Source organism: Limanda limanda, chromosome 11 (genome assembly GCF_963576545.1).
Source record: "Limanda limanda chromosome 11, fLimLim1.1, whole genome shotgun sequence".
Taxonomy (NCBI): domain Eukaryota; kingdom Metazoa; phylum Chordata; class Actinopteri; order Pleuronectiformes; family Pleuronectidae; genus Limanda; species Limanda limanda.
This window is the reverse complement of record NC_083646.1, coordinates 13,669,043-13,690,484: the sequence shown is the minus strand read 5'-3', so window position 1 is coordinate 13,690,484 and position 21,442 is coordinate 13,669,043. Positions and strand designations below refer to the sequence as shown.

The window sequence follows — 21,442 nt, the reverse complement described above, 5'->3', positions numbered from 1 at the left end:
CCCAGAGCGTGAGATGAGAAGAAGGAAAGAAGAAGCCGGTAATCTGCTGTTTGTCAGAGCGACCATAGAAAGACAGTATGTCTTTAAGTGGATCAGTTATTAGTCTTTTAACCTAAACATGACCTCATTAAAGCTATAAGATTCGCTTAATCTACTTAAAACATGCTCAATGGCATTATGTCGTTGCATTAAGGCCTCCAGTCGTCTCTCCTTGTGCACAGAATACACACTTGTCTGATAGCCACTCACTCAAATGTTAAATACAGTTATCATCTATATTAATGTCCGAGGTCTGAAATTGAAAATCGTGTTGTTTCTTGATCTCTATTGACCTGCAAAATTCAGGATTTGGTTCCAGGGTTTAAATGAATGAATGAAACTCATAAATCCAGCTCAGAGTCTTTCCTGTTCTTGTTGTGATCTCAGATAATTTGATGTATTTACCATTCAAGTATTCCGTTATACATATCAGAGCAAAAGCGTTTTGAATTATGTGGGAGAAAAGGCAACAGTAACCTTTAGAAAAATAATTGATTCCTGCATTTCATTTGTGTCAATGCACATAATGCACTCGGGAATAGAAATGTGGACCTGTGAGTCGCGACTGTGACTCAAGCCTTTTGAGTGTATTTACCATATAAATACAGATTTTGAGAGCTTGTTTGCATTGTGTCAATCTCAACCTGCCTGCGTAAAATCCCTGATTCAGTGGCAATTGTGTTGACATTAGGATGTTTCAGATGGACCTGCAGTGCTGAAATCTCTGCTAAGCCGTTGATTCCTTCAATCCCCTGAGGTAGCACGGCTCTTCAGCTTGAAATCACATCTACAGGCTCACAGTGTCTGGCATTAAAATGCTGGCATTCCCAGGCCGTGTTGCTTAACTGTGAAGGAGGTTCAGCGGTGTTATGTAACAGCAGAAATTCATCAAGGATTGTCCCAGAAGGTGAAATCGTTTCATTTGGCTGTGTTGAGGAGAGACCGACTCCTGCCTGGCCTTTAACGTGTTTTGGACTCTTTGTTTTTCTCATTGGTTTTATGAAAGGGTGTTACGCAGTCGTCTGTCTCCCACATATCTGCAGGAGGAGGTTGCACACAGAGGCCTGTGAAATTGCCCAACTACGCTTTTGTATTTTTTTCTCTTTTCTGAAAAAACGCATAGTGTGGCGCCATTATGGTGCATGACTCAGAAGAGGCATTTGTTGAAGTGTGGGTGGAACAGAGAGGCAGTGATGAGTATAAGTTCAGCCTACCCGACGCAACACAAGTATCACAATCACTTGTCTCATTCCGAATATTGCTCAGTACCACCTTTCCATGGAACTGGGAAAACCACACATGAAATCAGTTGTATATCTGTGGGAGTTTCCTGTTTTGATCGTCTGATTGTATTGGACAGGTTTTACCACGGATGCTGCTGAAAGGCAGGATATTTAAAAACAAAAAACCCCCACAGGAAACGTTACTGTATTGCCTGCACAGTTGAAGTAGAGTGCAGGTGTGTGAGGTATTGAGTGTATTAAATAAAGAGCAATGGAGAAGCAGGATATGTGTGTGAACATGATACTAGTCATATGAGCTCCAGATGGGAAAGTCTCTGCTCCCGTGCTTCCCAGTCTAATCCCATTGTGCTATAATACATCAGGGAAGTCGGTATCATGTGAATCCATGAGGAGACGGTGACCTTTGATAGATGAAGTCCTGTTCCCATGGAGCAGCCTGTTGAGTGCTGGTTAGGATGATATAAACAAAAGCCCTGATTTTTATATTTTATAAATAAACAGACCCCAGTGCAACCCTGAGTAAACACGCTCCAAAATAACAATAATGGTGAAATGGTTAGCACTGCCAATCCTCAGATCTATGGAGTCTCTCGCAGTGACGCCATCTGACATGTCCTCTATTTTAAGCTATACTTGAAATGAAATCAAATATTTGGAGCTGGTTTTGGCTGCTGTTTGAGGACGAGATGAACCCGGGTGATTATGGGGCCATCTGCTTCCAGTGTGCCCAGCTGGGGGCCGGAGCGCTGTAATCTGGACTGATGAAGGCTGACTTAGAGGAGGCCGTGATCTTTGTACATCCCAGCAAACGAAAGTCAAAATGTTTGGCTACAAAGAATTGAGATGAGTTAGATTCGGTCGAGTATTCAGCAGGTAACTTTACTTTGTGATCAACTGTACGAAGCAAAAGAACAACACATCAATCACGGTGCAATATTTTCCACTCTGCCCATCAGCCTCCTCCTGAATAGAAAATTAATGGCTTCAATTAGCCATTAGTTAGAGATGTATAATAATGAGTGTCAGTGTACATAGCTAACCTGCTTTATCCTCCTTTGTCCCCTCTGCACCGGGAGAGTCGGGCAGACTAATGTTGCTACTCTCTAATAAGTACACGCCACACCAGGAAGAGGCCTGATGGAGCCTATGAATAATTAAGCAACGTGATTACAGTGATGAATGCTCCTAAATGTATTTGGCCATTTAGCACTGGCCTGGGGGATGGAGGCAGGCCGAGCAGCAGAGTGTCAGGCGTTGTGTGAAAGCTGATGGGGAGGGAGAGGAGAGGGGGATTTCAAGGATGGGGCGGCCGAGGTGCATCAGCCTTGAGAGGAGGTGGAGGGAGAGAAGGAGGGTGAAGGAGGGGCCCAGAGAGCAGGAAGACACCCACTATTCAGCCATCTGTGCTGCGGAGAAGCACAAAGACGTGCGCAGGACGACCTGTGTGTGTGTGTGTGTGCCTTTGTGTGTGTTTCATGCATGTTTGGGTTATGGATCTATGAGTAATGGTAACTGGGCGGACTGCACTGTTAATCTAGCAAGGAGCAAATCCAGTAAATTTCCACAGCACACTGCAGATACACAATGTTGTTTTAATTGTACTGCCAACATATCCTATTGGGACATTTTTGTTTGACATTGTAAACTCTGTGAGTAGTTCTTGATCCCGCCTGGTTCCTGCCTCCCTGCTCTTCCCTGTTATCATGACTCTTCACCTGTAGTGGCTAGGTCCTGTTTTATGACATTTATATTACGTCCAAACGTCATTAAATAGAGAGCGAAGACAACTCGGAGAAACGAACAGTAATAATACGTTGTTTTGAATTGGTAATCTGTGGCTTTTTAGTCATATTGTCACTACATTATCTATTATGGGATACCCCAGATTCCTGTTGCTAAGCAGAGATAAGCTCCTGGGGGAAATGATGTACCAAGCCAGTCCATTTTCTAATATTTTGGCATCTGGCGTGCACATACCATTGAAATATGTAGCATCCTTTATGAATGTGGCTGTATATGGCTCTTGACATGGCGCTCCCGGCACAGCATTATTGAAGGACTCTGCATCCACTCAAGGCCTCTGATGTATTTATGTCATTCTGCTCCAATGTGCAGTCTGGCAGCGACTTGTAAAAAGGTGACAAATGATGGGTGGGCTCCTCCCTTCCGCCCCTGCCGCTCTGGCTTGCCTGCCAGGGCCTGGAGATTGCATCATTACAGAGGATGAAGTCATCCTGCAACATAAGGGGCGGAACAGGTGCTGAAAATTTAATTAGAATAGGGTGGAAGATGCTGGAGGAACATGTAAATGCACTGGCCTGGCCCAAACCCAGCCCTGAATGACAGCGGGGTTCCTGCCTCAATTGTTGACGCTTATTTTGAAGGCTCCACATTGAAGCATAATTGTCAATACTAGCGGGAGATCTTTGAAAATATTATTATTTCTGCAGCAGCTGTTTCCATACTTCTGGTCCAGTGCACATTGAATTCTTGTCTCCGTGGGATCACTTTGTTTCCTTGTGATTCTCATTGCTATGGAGACTGTGGAAGCACACGTGACTGTGAAGTCAGGCACCGTAACCTGGTGCGGAGAGAGAAAAGGAAAAGCCGAGCAGAGGAAAGAAGAACACGAAGAGAGTTAACAGACGCAAAGGAGCTGGTGAAAAGGCAGAAAGCCGATCGATGCCTCAGTGTCTCTGGCTTTATATCGCCAGGTCGTTATTAATGATGCAGCGCTCTCTGCAGTGGGGAGCTGTCAGGCTGCTGGGCTGTCTGCCTGTTCAGCCTCATCAGCACTAGGACATGATATGTGGGACTCGGGTTGTGGTGTTTGCACCCGCCACTCTACGGAGAGGATTCAGTATTTTCTCACTGGGACATGGACGGCAGCTCTGCTCAGCCCGGCCTTCAGCATAGAAGAAGCACAGTTGTTGACAGATTGTGGAGCATTACTGTGGATCCACATGGATCAGTGTGCGTCAGCTCCTGATGGAGACAGGGAGCATTCAGAGAGGCTGACTCTGCTGTGCTCACATCACAACAGTCTCAACTCTCCAAAAAGAAAAAGCGTATTTCACTCTTTGTATACTTACAAGTAAAAACATGTTTTTAAAATATTGCTCAGTAATGATAGAAATATGTATGTATTTAAATTAATAATAGTGGTAGTTATCATAATAGAGATAAAAGACCAATAATAGCCTGGCAACCCCTATAAATTAAGAAGATGTTGTCCAAATAAAGACACAATTTTAGTTGAGGCTGATAGCATTACTAAAAAAGTATCAGTAGTTATTAGATGTGTCCCAAATCCTTCGGAGGACTCGGTCTGACGGAGTAGGCTGCGAAGGCCAAACTGAAATGAGAGGGTGTATTGTTCTATATGCGTCACCAGCTCTTTCTCTTGCACAGTTAGCTATTTTGAGCCGCTGCCCTTACTGCAGCTTGGCCACACACAGGCAGATAGTTACATTTGACCAAGACGGGTCAAATCTCTGATTGCTTGGGAACGGAAGAATGCATCTGTCAGTCACGTTTGAAGGGAGCCTTTCGAAAAGGACACACTCAGTCTTCAAATGCAGACTCTGAAGGATGCAGCCCCTGAATTGCGACATAGTTATGTACTATTCTGAACAGATACAAAAGATTTGCTGTGGACATGTTTGGTCCAATGACCCAGAGCACAGAGACATGTCTCCAGACCTTCTTTTCCAACGTATGGTCTTCAGTAGGTAGACTTTGTTGACAGTCCTGTCAGACCTTGCACAGACATACCGTAAATAATGCATTTCTGTTCTGTCTGGGATTCCTTTTGGACACTGCTGTCAATTATAAGTGAACTAGGGCTATAATTTGATCTATTATAGATATTGAACTGAGTGGAATGCACTTTAAAATGTCTGGATAACTCAAATTTCACACTAGTGAATTAACCCTGATCAAATAAACAAAGCAAACAAAATCATGCACCATCTCCAAACAGAAAACAATGACACGCATTGGAATGAAAATCAGGCTTCTCTCATGCTCATGTTCAAGCACAGTCTTGCCTGATGCTTCCCACAATCCTTGGAATTGCATGAACAGAAGTCAGGGATTATTTTAAGGGAACAAAAAGGGTCATGATATGATCCTTAATAAGCCCTTTCAAAACAACAAAGTCAAATACCAGAGCTTTTCTATCCAGCAACTACATCTCACCAAGATTAAAAGGGACTAACTCAAACTAATGGCAGTGCCTATTATTACTGTGAAAATACAAAAACACAATGTAGTGTGTCTATGTGACGTTCACCCCCTGGGTGATGTTTATGTGATGTTGTGGCTGTGGTTGTCTGCACTGGGAACCAGTGTGTGGTGAAGCAGTGATTATTCTCCAAACTGGGTCAAAAACAAGCAGGAGGTTTTCTGCTGCCAAGAAGGAACCGGCTAACAGAAGTGTGCATCTAGAAATGGTATTTCTTATTATGGGTTATCACCAGAGGGAGATCTAATCTGGTCCCAGATCAGGCTGGAGATTGGGTGTGCAGCCTTGCCGTGCCGGAGGTCAGAACCCAAGGCTCCTGATGGACTGCTATTGATTGGGGGGGGAACGCAGTGATACAGTTGCAGTCGCTCAGCATTGATTTTCTGCAAGTGCAGTAGTGGAGAGGAGGCAGAATGAGAGAGCCGAGCCAGGGGGAGCTGCCAGGTTATCTTCTCAAATATCCGGAAGTTTTTTCTCTCTCTTTCTTTGTGGCACTGACCTTCCCTGAGTCAAAGAGATATATCTATTTAGACATTAGCTCAGCAGCTTGTTCAGCAGCTTCAGCAGTGTTTTTCTCTGTGCTTATCCAGCAATACACTTAACCCATACAAAGCTCCAATTCAGCACTGTCAAAAACGAACACACGCAGTTTTTATCCCACGAGAATCCAACATTTCATACTGTGAAGATATAAATAAAAGAGATAAGGTTAAAGGTGTGTAGAATTTAGTGACATCTAGTGGTGAAGTTGCATTTTGCAGCTAAATACCCCTTTACCTGACCATTCCCTTCAAAACATGAAGGAGAACCTGTGGTAGCCTTCAGTCATCATACAAACTCAAAAGGTATTTAGTTTGTCCACTTTGGACTACTGTAAAAAAAACATTGCGGCCTCCGTAGTGAGGACCCGCTCATAAAGTATTTAAATATAAATGGCTCATTCTAGGGTGAAGAAAACGACAATTTGTGTAATTTAGATGAAACACACTAGTTAAAACATCACTAGGATTATTTCATATTCAATTTCTGCCAATAGATCCTTTTAACCTAAATCTTATACACTGAACCTTTAAACATTTATCGACTGTGAACTTAAAAATCCCCAGCCCAACCACTCTCTAAAGCTATACTGCAGTAATGTTAGATTTTTAGGTTTTCTATGTCTTTGCAGTATCAAATTTTTTCCATTCATTGAATAATGTAGTGATCATTAACTTGCAGGGACTTGAAACTTGTTTGAGAAGAGTAATCCATCACAGGGGAGATGACAAGGTGCTGACGGCTGAAGCTTTAGACTTTAGCATTAAAAACCTGAGAAGACAAACAATGATAACTATTCACAACAAGAAAATGTAAAAGGTCAAATTGGAGCTATAAAAAAGATGAATTATGTTTAAAGAAGAGAAAGTAATAAAAGGTTTTATCTACATCCAGCATGGAATGAAAAAAAAAAAAACGGTGGCTGATAAAGTAGGAAAAAGTCCATTCATAAATCTTTATTCTGGTTTGCTTTTGGAAATGGTCAGCAGTAATGGAAAAGCAGAGACGTAATTTGTTAGAAATCTGCAAAGACATGCAGAAACACAAACTCCTCTTAGCGTAATTATAATGCACAGACTGCTCTGAGCTCATTATATTTATTGTACATTTACTCAAAGGGGTTCATATATTTATTTTATTCTGTATGAATTTTAATCAGGACTTCAAACGCTGGCGCTCCGGTCGGGCCGGAGAAGGGCTTCCCTTTGATCAGGCGTCACTCGAACCCTATTTCTTTTCCCTGCAGTTTCTTCCCTTTGGGCAATTTCCTTCTAATTGGCTCAGCGTCGCTCATCTCGTCTGCCGTCAGTAGATCTATCTCTCTGTCTGTCAGCGCACATGAAAGGAGATGCGATATACATGGGCTCCGGGGCGCGGGATGCCTTTTTGAAGCGGTTCAGGGTTGGACATGTAAACATTATCACGTGATCTCCCTCCTGAATGCTACTGTCAAGTGATGCCATGAAAAAGTGACATCTCGTGCTGGAGCTGTGTGACCTCCCATGTGATTGTCTTTGGAAAACAGCTCACTTTCCTTACACCAGAGATGACTCAGACTTCTAGTGGAACACGATATGCTTTTTCGCTCTCCTGTGATTCTCGAGGGCTCGCTGCCGTCATGTCTTCGCTCTGTGAAGGTAGATGAAGTCCCTGTTTGTGCCGTTTATAAACCTTTTCCCTCTCTGCCTAACCCCTCCCCTCCTGTATTCCTCCCTGGGCCCTCTGTGCTGTGTGTTAATGTAGTGAAGTGGCCTGTCGGTCAATGAGCTTGTATTAACACCTGACTCCCAGCCCTGGCTGCTGTTTGTTCCTCTGCGTGGGGTCCCCCGGGCCCCGGCCCAGGCAGAGGCAACATATCCAATGATCAATAACAACATCCTAGAAAGACGCTGGAGGAGGGGAACCAGGAGGAAGAAATCTTTTACATAACTGGTGCATAGTGTTGCTGTACACCTTGAACAACATTTATTCTTAACTCTATTCCTCATTACCTTCAGGGTTATATCAACTGGTTGTATTCTATGGATCTCTACTGATTCTTAGCTCTACCAATATTCTCTTACTGCTCGCCGTGTGCACCAAGTTCTCCTGTGCATTAGCTTCCTGTTCCTTCCTCAATCTTCGATCCTTGACTCACTCTCAGTCTTGCGCCCTGGCCTACACTCTCGGCCCTAATGTTGGATAGTGCTGGAGTGCATTTAGGAATTATCTGTGGTGTACTCGCCCTGGATCAGCTTCAAACACAATATTATCTGCCACTGTGTTTGTATCGACGTCTCTTCACCTCACCTCTCTCCCTCTCTCTCTCTCTCTCTCTAGGCTCTGGCCAATGCCGAGGTCAACGGGCCAGGCGCCCAGCCGCAGATTGCCATGTTCTGTGGCCGTCAGCTCCTGCACATGAACCTACAGACTGGCCAGTGGGAACCGGATTCTTGGGGCCAACAGGGCTGCTTCAAAGACCCCAGCGAAATCCTGGCCTACTGTCAGAAGGTAGGATCCTGAAATAAATCAGGCTGCAACAGCACTAATGAACGTCAGTCTGGATCAATACATCTCAGCAGCAGCATTATCAAAATCAGAATCTTAATGGCAAAGGAAAGAAAGAATGAAACAAGAAATCAATAAGAAGAAATTATTTCACATTATCTTTCTCTAATTTGGTTTGTCTAACTCCTGCCCTATTAATTCTATATATATAACCATATATAGTAGAGAGATAGGGGCCTGTTGAAATATTGCAATATTTCAATTTCGCCACCATCCACTTATCCTCCTCTTGTTACCCGATATGTGTGCTCTTCTGCTGTAAGGTAATTACAGGCACACATACTCTCCACAAACCCCCCCTTTGTAAATATTCATTCCAAGTGCATCTGTAGAGGCAACCAAGCGCCACCTGGAAGCCAAAGTACACATAGCATGGGCCTGAGTGGACTGTGATGAGATTAGCTGGCACATAATGCGCCTGTGATGGTTTTTATTCAAAAATATTTATTTTGTCTGCATTTGGGGCAGAAAGGATTTTAGATTCATGCATTCAGTCTGTGGGCACTCTCCCCATTCATCCTCATTATAAGTTTGTGCCTCAAACTATTGGCCTCGACTTTAAAGCAACACTACGCAACTTTTTGAAACCTTAAAACAGCAGCTTCAAAACTGGTTTGATGGTACACTCACTTATAATTGGGAGAATAGTGAATTCTGACTTCTCACCCTGAACACCTGTACTTTGGGGAGCAGGTACATATCCTGGGATAAGTGTGTAAATGACTGAAAGTCGCAGCTTAAATCGCCAGAATCAATTCCAGAGAAATCACGAACTGTACATCAGTTAAAAAGATGTAGGAGTAATTAAAAAACAGCGTTTATCTCCGATATTTAGTTAGAGAAATTTAAATATCAAGAATTTGAAACAAGAGTTTTGCGTATTTGTTACGGCAGCAGCTCTTCTAGTTCAGGAAGCCATGGATCATGGGTAGCAAACAGGTCTGTTGTGCTTCAGCTCAGTGGACGGGACTATGTAGTCAGAGGCTTTTTCTCTACATTAAAGCCACTTAAACATAATCCTGACATAATAATTCACCACATGTGGCTGCAGATGGCGCTGTTTCTCAGTAAAAGTAAAAGTTACACAGTGTTGCTTTAAATATAAGTTAAATGTGAAAATATTTTAAGACCACCATGTTCACTGAAGTTATCAATCTGGGTTGACATACGCAAAGGCCTTTCACAGCTTCATATAAGCAGTTAGAGAATATGTTGCATGACCTTTTCCCTTGTTAGTCGTCTCCCCAATGACTGTGGACCCTTCCTGTTTTCTCCTGATCCTGCCATGTTTACCAACCCCCCCAACCTTTTCTCTGACCATTTCTTCTCTATCCACCTCTCCCCTCGTCTCCAACCCCTCCGTTCTGTCCATCCATCTCTCTGTTCTGTGTCTCTGTCGTCTCTGCATGTGCCTGCTCGTCCAGATGTACCCAGCGCTTCCGATCTCCCATATAGAGGAGTCACAAAGACCCGTCACCATCCTGGCCTGGTGTAAGAAAGGCTGGGGACACTGCCAGCCTCATCCCTTCATAGTGCTGCCCTACCGCTGTCTAGGTAAGAACAACACACATCGCTGTCATAAGATCCTTACAATGACCATCTCCTTGTTGTTTTACACTGCACATGCCTGTAATCGGGGAAAACTTCTTGCTCGAGTTGGATTCAAACACAAGCAGTCGGTTGTGGTCGAGCTCAGTTAGTTTTCCATCTGGAAGGACGGAGAGAATAACAAAGCTCAAAGAAGAATCTATAATTTCTAGAATGACTGTTTACTTGCGATCATGGCATCTTTTCAGTGAAACTAGAAAATGGCTTCTACTCTCAAAGTTTCTCAAAGACAAATCGAAAAATCCATAACAAGAGTTTAAACCGGAGCAGTTAGAATGAACAGGGTGTAAAAAAAAAAAAAAGACTTAAGTGTAGTCATCGGAACTTTAAGGCCTTAAAATGTCTTAAATAGTTAAAATATTTTATAGCACTGGGTTTTCAATGTGTTTGAGTAGGTGTTTATTGTGTTAACGTTAATTAAACACTTAACCTTATCTTCAATATAAAGAACTATAAGTAAGTCTGGGGCTGCAATAAGTCTTTTTCATTTCTGACGGTCTTAAAACCGACTTTGAATCTCTTAAATTGAACTTGTTGAAACCTGTAGAAACCCTGACTAAACAAATAGTGCGTCTTGTGGAGATTTCACTATAACACAATACGGATCTTGTTGTGTCTTCAAGGATCTTGTGAAATATCAACACTGGGAAACATAAGAGTGACACAAACCGTGATTCGGTGTCAGAGCATGTTCGTGCCTGTACCAGTAATCCATCAGCTAACAGGATGAGCGATGACTTTAGATTTTCCTTTAGTTCCACACATGGCTTCACTGTGATTTCACGTTTTGATATCCAGGTACAATCTTTCCCTGCATCTCTCCCAGTGCAACAGTTTTCTAATAACAAAGCACCATGTACAGCTCCACAGTGTGTGTTGCATAAGGGCCATGCCTGTTTCCAGCCACCAGGGGGTTAATGTCAGCCAACAATAGACGAGTGAATGAAAGGATGACTAATGACCAATGAGTCACTCTAAAGTCATGAAGCACTTTTATTCGTACGTCACAGAATTGTATAGAACTGACTCTGGTTTGTTTGATGTTCTATTGTGCTATTGTCGTAGGGGTGAAAACATCGGTTAGTTTACGAGCCCTAAAGAACACCAGGCGATAACAGTGTTGTATAAGCAACAGGATTTAAATGAAGTTAGAACCAGACTGTAAAATCTGTTCCTCATTTCTCTGTGGTTTATTGTATGAGACAAAGCAGTCTTCCACATTTATGATCTCTGAAATAAATGGTTTATATTCATTTTAAGCAAAGCCCATTTGACTTTATGTCTGTGACTCCCAGCTGATGCTGTAGTAAACACATTTATGATTTCTGTCAGAGGTAATTTGTGCTTCCCATCCGCATTTAACTCTGCTGGTTCACAATCACACTCACACAGCTTGTGCTTATTCACGTTTAAGCAGCATCGACGTCTGGTCAAGTCCAGTTTAGCTTTAACACTGACGCTACGTGAAGTCACCTTCCACTGACCTCAGCATCTCCACACTCTTCCTGCAGGGGGCGAGTACGTGAGCGAGGCCCTGCTGGTGCCCGACCGCTGCCGCTTCCTCCACCAGGAGCAGATGGATGCGTGCGAGAGCTACGTGTACTGGCACAACATCGCTAAAGAGGTGAGACGAGTGGGGAAACGGCAGTTTTATACTCACATTAAAGCAGAAAAGTAATGTTTATTGGACTTTCTACTGATACACATAGCAGTAGTAAACAATAGACAGTCAAAGTCAAATGGTGTGTTGTGTATCACGTCAAACTTTGTCTGTTCGCCTACCGTCATATATTCTTTGGGTTGACGTATTATTTTCAAAGGTAGAAAAAAGAACAAATTCTGTCTTTTTATATTCAGAATTGAAACTTTCTTTGAACATTCAAATATTTAAGAGAAACCGCACTGAAATATGTTTTTTAATTTCAAACAAAATTATAGTACTCTTGTTTTTAATTCATTAATGCTGGTTTTGATATTATATTTATAACCAAATTTACTAAAGAACATGGCTCATAAGCCACCTAGTGGTTCAAACTGTCTGAGGTAGAGTCAACCGTTTGGGAAATGTATCTATATTTTAAAAAGTAATAAATAAATCTTTGATGACACCAAACCCCTCACCCACCACATTGTCTACCATTCAGAGACATTCCCAATCCTCTCACACACACACACACACACACACACACACACACACACACACACACACACAAAACCTTGGGGTGATGTAACATTTTCATTTCAACCCTCCTTATACATAATACAGTGTGTTTTTAACTTTGGGTTTCTGATTGTCTTCCTCTCAGGAATGCACCGCAGACAATCTGGAGCTTCACAGCTATGGCATGCTGCTGCCATGTGGCGACCGTTTCCGGGGCGTCGAGTATGTGTGCTGCCCAGGCCGGGGGGGCACCAGTGGTAAAGGAGACACAGAGGAGAGAGAGATCCCTGCTGCTCCTCAGACGTTTACATCCGAGACCAGCGGAAAACTTACTTCTGTGTAAGACATGAATAAATTCAGCTTGATGACAAAGAGATGTCAGACTAAAGTTTCTGCCTGCTAGTCCACATCAGACTTATGACTGTTGACACTTTTCCACAGCACCAAAGTAACGGCCCCCACCCCAAGCCCCTCTCCACCTGTCACAGATGTGGACGAGGCCGATATGGAAGAGGAGGATGATGAAGTGGTGGAGGAAGAGGAGGATGAAGAGGAAGAGGAGGAAGAGGAGGAGGCTGTGGATGAGGAGGATGCGGAAGAGGATGAGGCGCAGGCGACAGCTGGGAAAGATCCAGAGGAGTATGAATACCCCATCGACTCAGGTCCCTACCAGACGTCCGACTATCTGGACTCGTTCTACTACGAGAAAAGCCACAAACCAACCACCTCTGCACCTCTGATGAAGGACAGCTGTGAGTGTCCCTCACTTTTCCTCTCAATCTTTCTTAATTATTTGAGAAGAATCATACTAAAACATGTTTAGTAGCAGTAAACATAGTCAAAACTGACAACTGACAGAGAATAGAGTTGTGCCCGTTACTCTCTGCCTCCATTTATCTGCCTGTGATGGGACAATGTAGTTTTTCTCATCCATCCACCTCATGCAGTGATGCGGTGTCAGTATCTACCATACTCCACCATCTAGAAATAAAGCCAAAATAACCCGGATTCGAACACTGCCATCTTGGACATTTGAAGCCAGGGTCTACGCAGTAATGTTCGGGGAAACCGAGCCACAGTAATGAGGGCGTGCGGAAACAAGCACTCAACCAATCGTGAATCAGTCTCAGCAATCACAACGTGTCATCTCTTAACTAAATCAACACATAAAAAATGAAAAACATCATATTTGAGAAAACGTTTTTTTGACTTAAACATTTTGTCTGGCCCATGTCCCATCCACTAAAATGGAGGAGGCAGGGTTTATGGCTTGTACCACAGGCGGCCACTAGGGGGCGATTGAGACAGTTCTATTCCTGGCATCTTCACAGACAGTGTGTGTGAGTGTGTGCATGTCAGAACAGTCCCAACCCACAGGCCTCAGCAGTGATGACTTTAGTTTGCATAGTAAATGGAGCAGCTGACCAACATATGAAGTTAAATAAGGACAAGCTCAGAATGATACACTGGGATAGTAGTCACTGTATTTATGTATGGCCCACATTTCCTGCCTGTTAGCCAGGCAAAGTTATATATTGTACGTTTAAATTCTAAACCGAACTGTGCCACTTACATCATAAAATATTATCCTTCACCTTAAATAACTCTTGTACTTGCATTTAAAATAATAAAAGTAATAAATCAAGGCAAAATGGGGCCGCTAATGTCAGCACTTTTTCCGTAATCTTCTTATTTTCTTATATTTGGAATCAGTTGAAAGCTCCTAACGATTAATCCTGTGTCTTACACAACATGTTATGGGTTTTCCTTGTTCTGTGCCGGGATTATAAATAAAACATAAGAACTATTATCTTCCATCCAGACTGTCCGTCCCAGACTAGGACAAAGTTGTTCTCCATTGTTACGTGTTCATTTCCCTCCCCCCCCCCCCCACCAGTCCTCCAGTCTTACTACTTTCTCATCCGAACCCGGTCCTGTTTTGACCCTTTAATTACAGGATCATGCTCTGGGGTTCTTGCAGAATGCAAAGCAGCAACAACCTCTGTTTTCTGTCTCTCCCATCCAGTGGCTACGCCCCGGCCCACAGATGGCGTCGATGTTTATTTCGAGAAGCCGGTGGACGACACTGAGCACGCCTACTTCCTGCGTGCCAAAACCGACTTGGAGGAGCGCAGGATGAAGCGCATCAATGAGGTGAATTTCACAGGGATGAGAGCAGGCTCATGCTGGGTTGGCTCTCTAATCTAACTCACAGGAAGACAGGGGCCCTGGCAGGGACGGGTTTCACCTGCATTCAGAAACTAAAAAGATAAAAATAAATTCCACATATGCCCCCAAAGAAAGTGTTAAACATTGCCTTCCATAAACCTTATCATATTTTATCAATGTACCAGGGTAGAGTTTCACATGTGGTGGGAGCTTAGAGTTTATCACACTGTGTATCTAGTCGTGTGTGCGTGTATGTGGGTGTTTATCTTTGCTCACCATCTCAACAAGACTTCTGTACAAGTTCAAGATTTTCTTTCTGATTTATGTATTTGGCTGTGGTATTGCACACTGGAAATGTGATGTTGCTGCCAAGCCGCGTATCTCAAAAAACAGCAACATATCTTAACAGATGCAGGGTTGTGTGTTTAAAACTGTTTGTACTAGACCTTACATTCCTCATAACTGACTGAATGTTTTGTTTTTGTGTTCATGTTTTGTCATTCTGGGGCCTTCATGTACTTACTGTCTTTGATGACAGGATGGACACTGTCTCCTGTTGGATCTTTAAATAAGAGGCTACCAGCAGCAGCCGGTCTGCTGCTTTCTAGTGTATCTGACTGATTCAGCCTCTTTCTATTCCTCAGATTATGAAGGAATGGGCCGAGGCAGACAACCAGTCAAAGAATCTGCCAAAGTCAGAGCGACAGGCCCTGAACGAGGTACGGGGAGATTTCTGTCCTGCTTTACTCTGCGGTTTAAATTCTCCCGTTGAAAGAGATTAACATCGTCCTTGTCCCTCCTCCCTCGTCTTCCCTCTGTCAGCACTTCCAGTCCGTGCTGCAGACGCTGGAGGAGCAGGTCGCCGGAGAGAGGCAGAGGCTGGTGGAGACTCATCTCGCCAGAGTGGAGGCTATCCTCAACAACAACCGCCGTCTGGCTCTGGAGAACTACCTGACTGCCGTACAGTCTGATCCTCCTCAGGTAAGTGCCAGGGGCGGTGCAACAGGGTGTGCAGGGCAGGCAGGGGGCCCGCAAGCTGAGGGGCGTGGCCAAATTCTATGATTTTCAATGTATGAATACCCAATGATTTCGTTGAAGATATAATGCGTAATTGTATGTGTTTGGGATAGTGGTGGGGGTCAGCACCTACTTCTTTACTATTATTTATGTGCGTAAATAATAGTAAAGAAATTGAGTGCACAGTATGCACTCAATTTGATACTAAATGAATCATTTGAACATTGTAATAATGGGGTTTGGTGTCATATGTGTTTTTTTGGTAGTGGGGTGGGTGTCTTGTTTTGGTTTGTTCCAATATAGGGCCTCAACAGGTCCTTTTTACCTTTGGCCCCCAAAGTCTCTTGAAACACTCCTGGGAAGTGCATCAAAGAGCACAGAGGAGGGCGGAGGATACAAAAAATGACAAAGTGTGCGACAATGACAAACCTTTAACTCCATCCCTGGCATTTCTTTAACTTTGTCTTCCAGCCAGAGCGCGTGCTGCAAGCTCTGAAGCGCTACATGGCTGCGGAGCAGAAGGACCGCAGACACACACTCCGGCACTACGAGCATATTGTGGCTGTCGACCCCCAAAAGGCTGAGCAGATGAAATTCCAGGTGTGTGTGTCTGAAATCAGTTTTTGCTCACATCTCTGCTTTTGGGGATGCAAGGCTCTTTTTCTGCTGACCATGAAACACACACAGAACATTGTGGACTGAAGAGTTAGTACGTAAGATAAGTTAATCAAAACTGATCTGTGGGAGGTGAAACGGATACAAATTCTCTTTTCATTAAACCAACATCAAAGTCTGTCTTTGCTGACTTCAGAAAAAGGTGCTCTAGACAGGACTCCATCGTGGTTTCAATTAAGGAACCAATTCAGTGCTGCTCTCTTCACGGCTCATGCTCTTTTATTTAGCTTTCTTGGTAAAAAAGCGGAAGTCCAATGAATTTTTATATTTTTCAGGTGTACACGCATCTCCATGTGATTGAGGAGAGGATGAACCAGAGTCTGGCACTGCTGTACAAGGATCCTAATTTGGCTGAAGAGCTGCACAGTGACATCCGTAAGTGTTAATTGTTGCCCATCGTTTTTATCAGTTTCCGGTATCGACTGTGTGAAGATGGACAAAGCGTTTCCACATCCTCCCACTATCCAGAATCTCAAATATCCTGGATACAAATTCTGCCATCGTGTGCATTTGGAGACGGAGTCTACGCTACTCCTGTGTTCCATGTCCTAACAATTAACATGGTGGAGGCAGGATTCATGACATATACTGAAGCCAGCCACCAGGGGACTTGTGATTTTTCAAATTGTCCTTACGTGTGACCTGCAGAGGAGCTGCTGAAGGCCGAGCGAGGAGACATCGTGGAGCTCATGACCACCTCCTTCTCTGAGACCCGCACGACGGAAGAGCTGCTGCCGGCTGAGAGCGAGGAGGAAAAGGACGACGAAGAGGAAGAGGAGAGAGCCTTCCAGAGCAGGCCTTATCCCCCCCGCATTGGTCAACAACCAACTGGTACAAACACACACACACAAATCAAAAAATCATAAGTCTGTCCCTATTGTGTAAAGTGAAAATTATGTAACTTCTCCTCTGACTTCCACCTTTTTTCCTTCCCTGCAGAGTCTAATAAGATAGGTGAGCCGCTGTTCAGTATCATAACTACATAGATGTTTATCTATTTTTTTACTTTTGCTCACACTTGATCTTTCATCTTTGACTCCATCCACAGTGTCTGCAGTAGATGAATATGATTACACCACGTCCGAGAGAGGCCCTACTTATGAATATGATGAAAAGGTAAGATTGTTATAATTTTAGAAGGTGATATTTCAGATTTGCACATGGCTTGTGTATGTGTGCCATCTTTATTCATGTTCGTTGTCTCTATGCTTAGAACACCTCTGCAGAGCTCAAGCAGGTCGTCAACAAGCCCGCTGAGATTGCGAGAGACGAACTGGTCAGGACTGAATATAAACAACATTACGCCTTTTTGTTTAAAAGAAAAATGGAAATTGCTCAAAGAAAAACATAAATTCAAATGAAACTGACATGTTTAATCTTCTCCCTGCATGTCCTCCTTCTTCAATGTCTTCTTTCAATAGCAACCCGACGCCCTGGAGACATTTAACCGCGGCGCCATGGTGGGGTTGCTGGTGGTGGCCGTGGCGATCGCCATGGTGATGGTGATCAGCCTGCTGCTGGTGCGCAGGAAGCCATACGGCACTATCAGTCACGGCATCGTAGAGGTACGACCCCACCCGGGCCTTAAAATGAAATCTGTGGCCTTTAAAAAAACAGACGTTGAGCATTAATATGAAGTATACTATAGGAAAAATAACACTCTCTGAGTTGATGGAGTGGTCTGTGCTCATGAACCTGTTCTTACCGTGTAATCATTTGAGCCCCTGTGTGTCTCCCAGCAGGTCGACCCCATGCTGACCCCAGAGGAACGGCAGCTCAACAAAATGCAGAACCACGGTTATGAAAACCCCACCTACAAATTCTTTGAACAGATGAACTGAGACACTGGGGGCGCCAACAAGTCATGCCCGACCACATGTTTTGTCCCCTGTCCCCCCCCCAACCACTCTTTGTTACAAGTACACTCCCTTTTGACGGATTTATGACGTGTTGCAAACATTAAAAATAATTGAGTAAGAACGGGGCACATCCCAAACCCATTGTAAATGACCAACAGCAACTTTACCATCGTCACCAGAATGTGAATAATGAGATATGCTACAAACCCACTTCACCCATTGTAATCTATTACTCTCCCGGGTTGGAGTCTAAGGGTCGTTCTCTCCTTTAGCGGTTTAGCCACAGCATTTCGTAATCCTGAAAACGGTCACACCATAGACAGGAGAACCATCCCAGTGGCATGACTTGATCTCTCGCTCCTCACTAGACACTGAAATTGAACGGTGCATAATGCTTTATAGTGTTTATTTTTCAGTAGTAGTCTATTTGTTCAAATTGTACCACAGTTAGATATAATGTATCTGTGTAGATGAGTGTGAATGACACCCTCGTTAAACTATGGTGTAATTTTCAATTCTAAAAACCCACTCAGAGATCTTAAAAAAAAAAAAAAAGGGCAATTTACACAGCGAATTGTCGAGCTAACATTACCTCCATGAGCTACTGTAACATTGGACCTCTGATATTACGGCGTGACACAGGGATGTGGAGGCGTTTAATTGGAACGTGTGAGACATTCAGGCTTTCGTTTGAAAAAAGATCACACGAGGCGAAACAGAAGTGTTTGCTGGCGGTACAAAAAGACTTTGTTTTGTCTGCTTCAGAGGATCTGCCCTCTTTGTTATCGATCATTTGGCAAAATATACCAAATATTCCATTTAGCTAATCTAGTCAGTGAATGAGTTCATTTAATTTTTCCTGCTACCTAAAGAAGTGTAGCACAGGAATAATCAGAAGTACGTTATTTTTAATTCAAGCATGACAACTCGGTGTATGATGCTGCTGTATTTATTTGTGTTGTTCCTGTCATTGCTTTTTGAGAAGTCGGAAATGTCACCGTTCGAAAATGGACACTGTAAATAACGTACGAAATACATACGACTAGATGTAGACATTTCTATGATTAATTTGCATCGATGTAATGGAATAATACATAACAATAGAACATTGTGCTGATACGAGAGGGAGAAAACATTTTCCTAACATGGCTGATTGAAAACGGACTGTTGTAAAAACCAGCACAAGACAACGACACAGTAACTTCTTTCTGAATGTATTTAAGATAGACGTTGAGATTCCATCTTCTTTTCAGTGACGCATCATCAACCCCCCCCCTCTCCCTAGTAGATCTTAATAACAGTAGTGACGTTTGAACGCAACACAACAGACATGCGACATGCCTGATCATCCCCTCATTACTTCATGTAGCAGCCTGTTCATCTTTCACATTCGTCAGGTGCGTTTCAGAGCAGAGGAACTTGTACGAAAGAGGCAGCGGAGGTTAAAGAGGCCACAGCTGCCGTGGTGTGAAGTGTCGTGTCGTGTGTGTGTGTGTGTGTGTGTGTGTAAGTCTTAAAACCAAACCACACTCAGGCACGATGGTCGTGAAAAAATACTGTATGTCTCCAAACCTGCAAGTTTGACCTATCTGGACTCAGCACCATTGAATGTTAGTTGCTCTGTAAATGTTACACGGCATTTGACTGAATGATTCATAGTAGTTTGTCATATTTATGATCAACATAATACCCCGTATAGGCAAGTTAGAAAAGGGGACTGCCCCCCCCCCCCCTTCTTAATCGTTGACTGCTTTCATGTGTCACTCTGATTTCCTTCAGCCACTGTATCAGATCGTGGTTCAGAAAGGTCACGTTGTGGAGCGTTGCTTTTTTTTTTTTATTCATCAGGCTTTCTTTTGCTAGATTCTGTAGTAGAGATCATCAATACAGAAGATAAAAAAAATCTGCTCATCCCTTATCGATTCCACGCTGGTGGCAGTTTTCTTTAAAAACCATTCATTCGTCCATTCAGAGGAAGAGTCGTTTACGCGTGTTTTGTTTTTCTTTACTTTTTTTTTAAATATTTGCTTTGAAATAAGCAAGAGAGTCGGATTGGCTGAGTTTTTTTCTAAAATTCTGCATTAATCGTGGGTTTCTCTCGCTATAGGCCGGTGAGTTGCAGGTTGCGGTTGTGTTATGACGGTTGACGAGAAGAAGTCATAGCCCTTGTATAATTTGTACAGCTACGTTAGTGAATGAAAACGTTGTATGTTCACAGTTTAAGTCAGTCGATCTTGTAATGATACTACTGAGACCATAGATGAGAATAAGCTTGCCTGTGTTTCCCAAACCACTGAAGGGTTCCTACCAGCATTTAGCAGACTTAGAATGGTGTATACTGTAGTTACTCCAATCACATTTGTACGTCAACCCTCTGTCCAACTCTAAACTTCTCTGTTGGTCTGTCCCCTTAACTTCCCCGACGAAATATAAACAATGTTATTGAGATTTTAATTGCTGCATTATTGCCTTTTACAAAGCTGTGTTTTGGATGTAATTATTCTGTATTTTTTATTTACATGTAATAATCAGTTGGATCAAGGGTCATGCTTTTCACGTGTAATGTAATTTTAGAGGCTTGTTCGAGAAAAACACGAGTTTATAACGTTCGGAAATGTGAAATGTAGACGACACGGCCTCTGCCTAATTGACGAGGAGTGGCACTAAGCACAAGTAGAACAAAATTACTCCATTTGTGTACAGGTTGCTAAATGTTCGATATTGATTGTGTCTGTCTGATTTCAATTACAGTGCATTGATTCGAAGGGATGTTGATAGCATCGCAGAGAGAGCTGTCCTTCATTTCTATTCAGACCTTTAACCAAAGACATGCTCCACAAACAAACAGACAGATATTCTAATTTGGCAAGAAAAGAAAAGGTGCTCTGTTGTGTTACTGTATTTGTAAGCAATCTGAGAAATTAAAACTGGTCGAGCTAATTAATAGTGTAATAAAAAAATGAATGACCCATAAAATACTGTGTCTGTCTTTTTTCCTGAGCTCTCAGCACACAGAGGCAACACGCCAGTGACGGAAAATTGACCATGTTGTTACCTGCGTAATGAGCTCTGTGATGTGGGAGCCACTGTCATCAGGGGGGAAACTATCTCACTTACTCACTGGAAAATAAGGTTTTTCCCTCTCCAGTGTCCCGTTAGCTGCATTTCTGTAGAAAAGAAACCTACTTCACACTTAGAAAACATGTGTTTATGCTACATTATAATACAAAGTGCAACAATTTCCATTACTGAATAACCAAATAAGTAAAAAAAATTGTGATCTTACAGGAAAAATGTATTCAAACCCTGTTCATCTGGGTATCAATGTCAAGTTTGT

The 21,442-nt window shown here is 43.0% G+C and overlaps 1 protein-coding gene across 1 annotated transcript in view; it reads left to right on the top strand.

Moving 5' to 3' along the window:
- The window catches only part of aplp1 (amyloid beta (A4) precursor-like protein 1), a 32,564-nt gene extending 11,495 nt beyond the window's left edge, over window positions 1-21,069 (top strand). The window contains exons 2-17 of the mRNA XM_061081972.1: window positions 8,389-8,559; window positions 10,041-10,170; window positions 11,736-11,848; window positions 12,531-12,724; window positions 12,827-13,137; window positions 14,412-14,539; window positions 15,199-15,273; window positions 15,377-15,535; window positions 16,043-16,171; window positions 16,522-16,621; window positions 16,895-17,077; window positions 17,186-17,200; window positions 17,295-17,362; window positions 17,460-17,522; window positions 17,668-17,811; window positions 17,989-21,069. Coding sequence (XP_060937955.1) covers window positions 8,389-8,559; window positions 10,041-10,170; window positions 11,736-11,848; window positions 12,531-12,724; window positions 12,827-13,137; window positions 14,412-14,539; window positions 15,199-15,273; window positions 15,377-15,535; window positions 16,043-16,171; window positions 16,522-16,621; window positions 16,895-17,077; window positions 17,186-17,200; window positions 17,295-17,362; window positions 17,460-17,522; window positions 17,668-17,811; window positions 17,989-18,087 — 2,082 coding nt within the window. The 3' untranslated portion in view covers window positions 18,088-21,069. The remainder of the gene's footprint in view (window positions 1-8,388; window positions 8,560-10,040; window positions 10,171-11,735; window positions 11,849-12,530; window positions 12,725-12,826; window positions 13,138-14,411; window positions 14,540-15,198; window positions 15,274-15,376; window positions 15,536-16,042; window positions 16,172-16,521; window positions 16,622-16,894; window positions 17,078-17,185; window positions 17,201-17,294; window positions 17,363-17,459; window positions 17,523-17,667; window positions 17,812-17,988) is intronic.
- The last annotated feature ends 373 nt before the right edge of the window (window positions 21,070-21,442 follow it).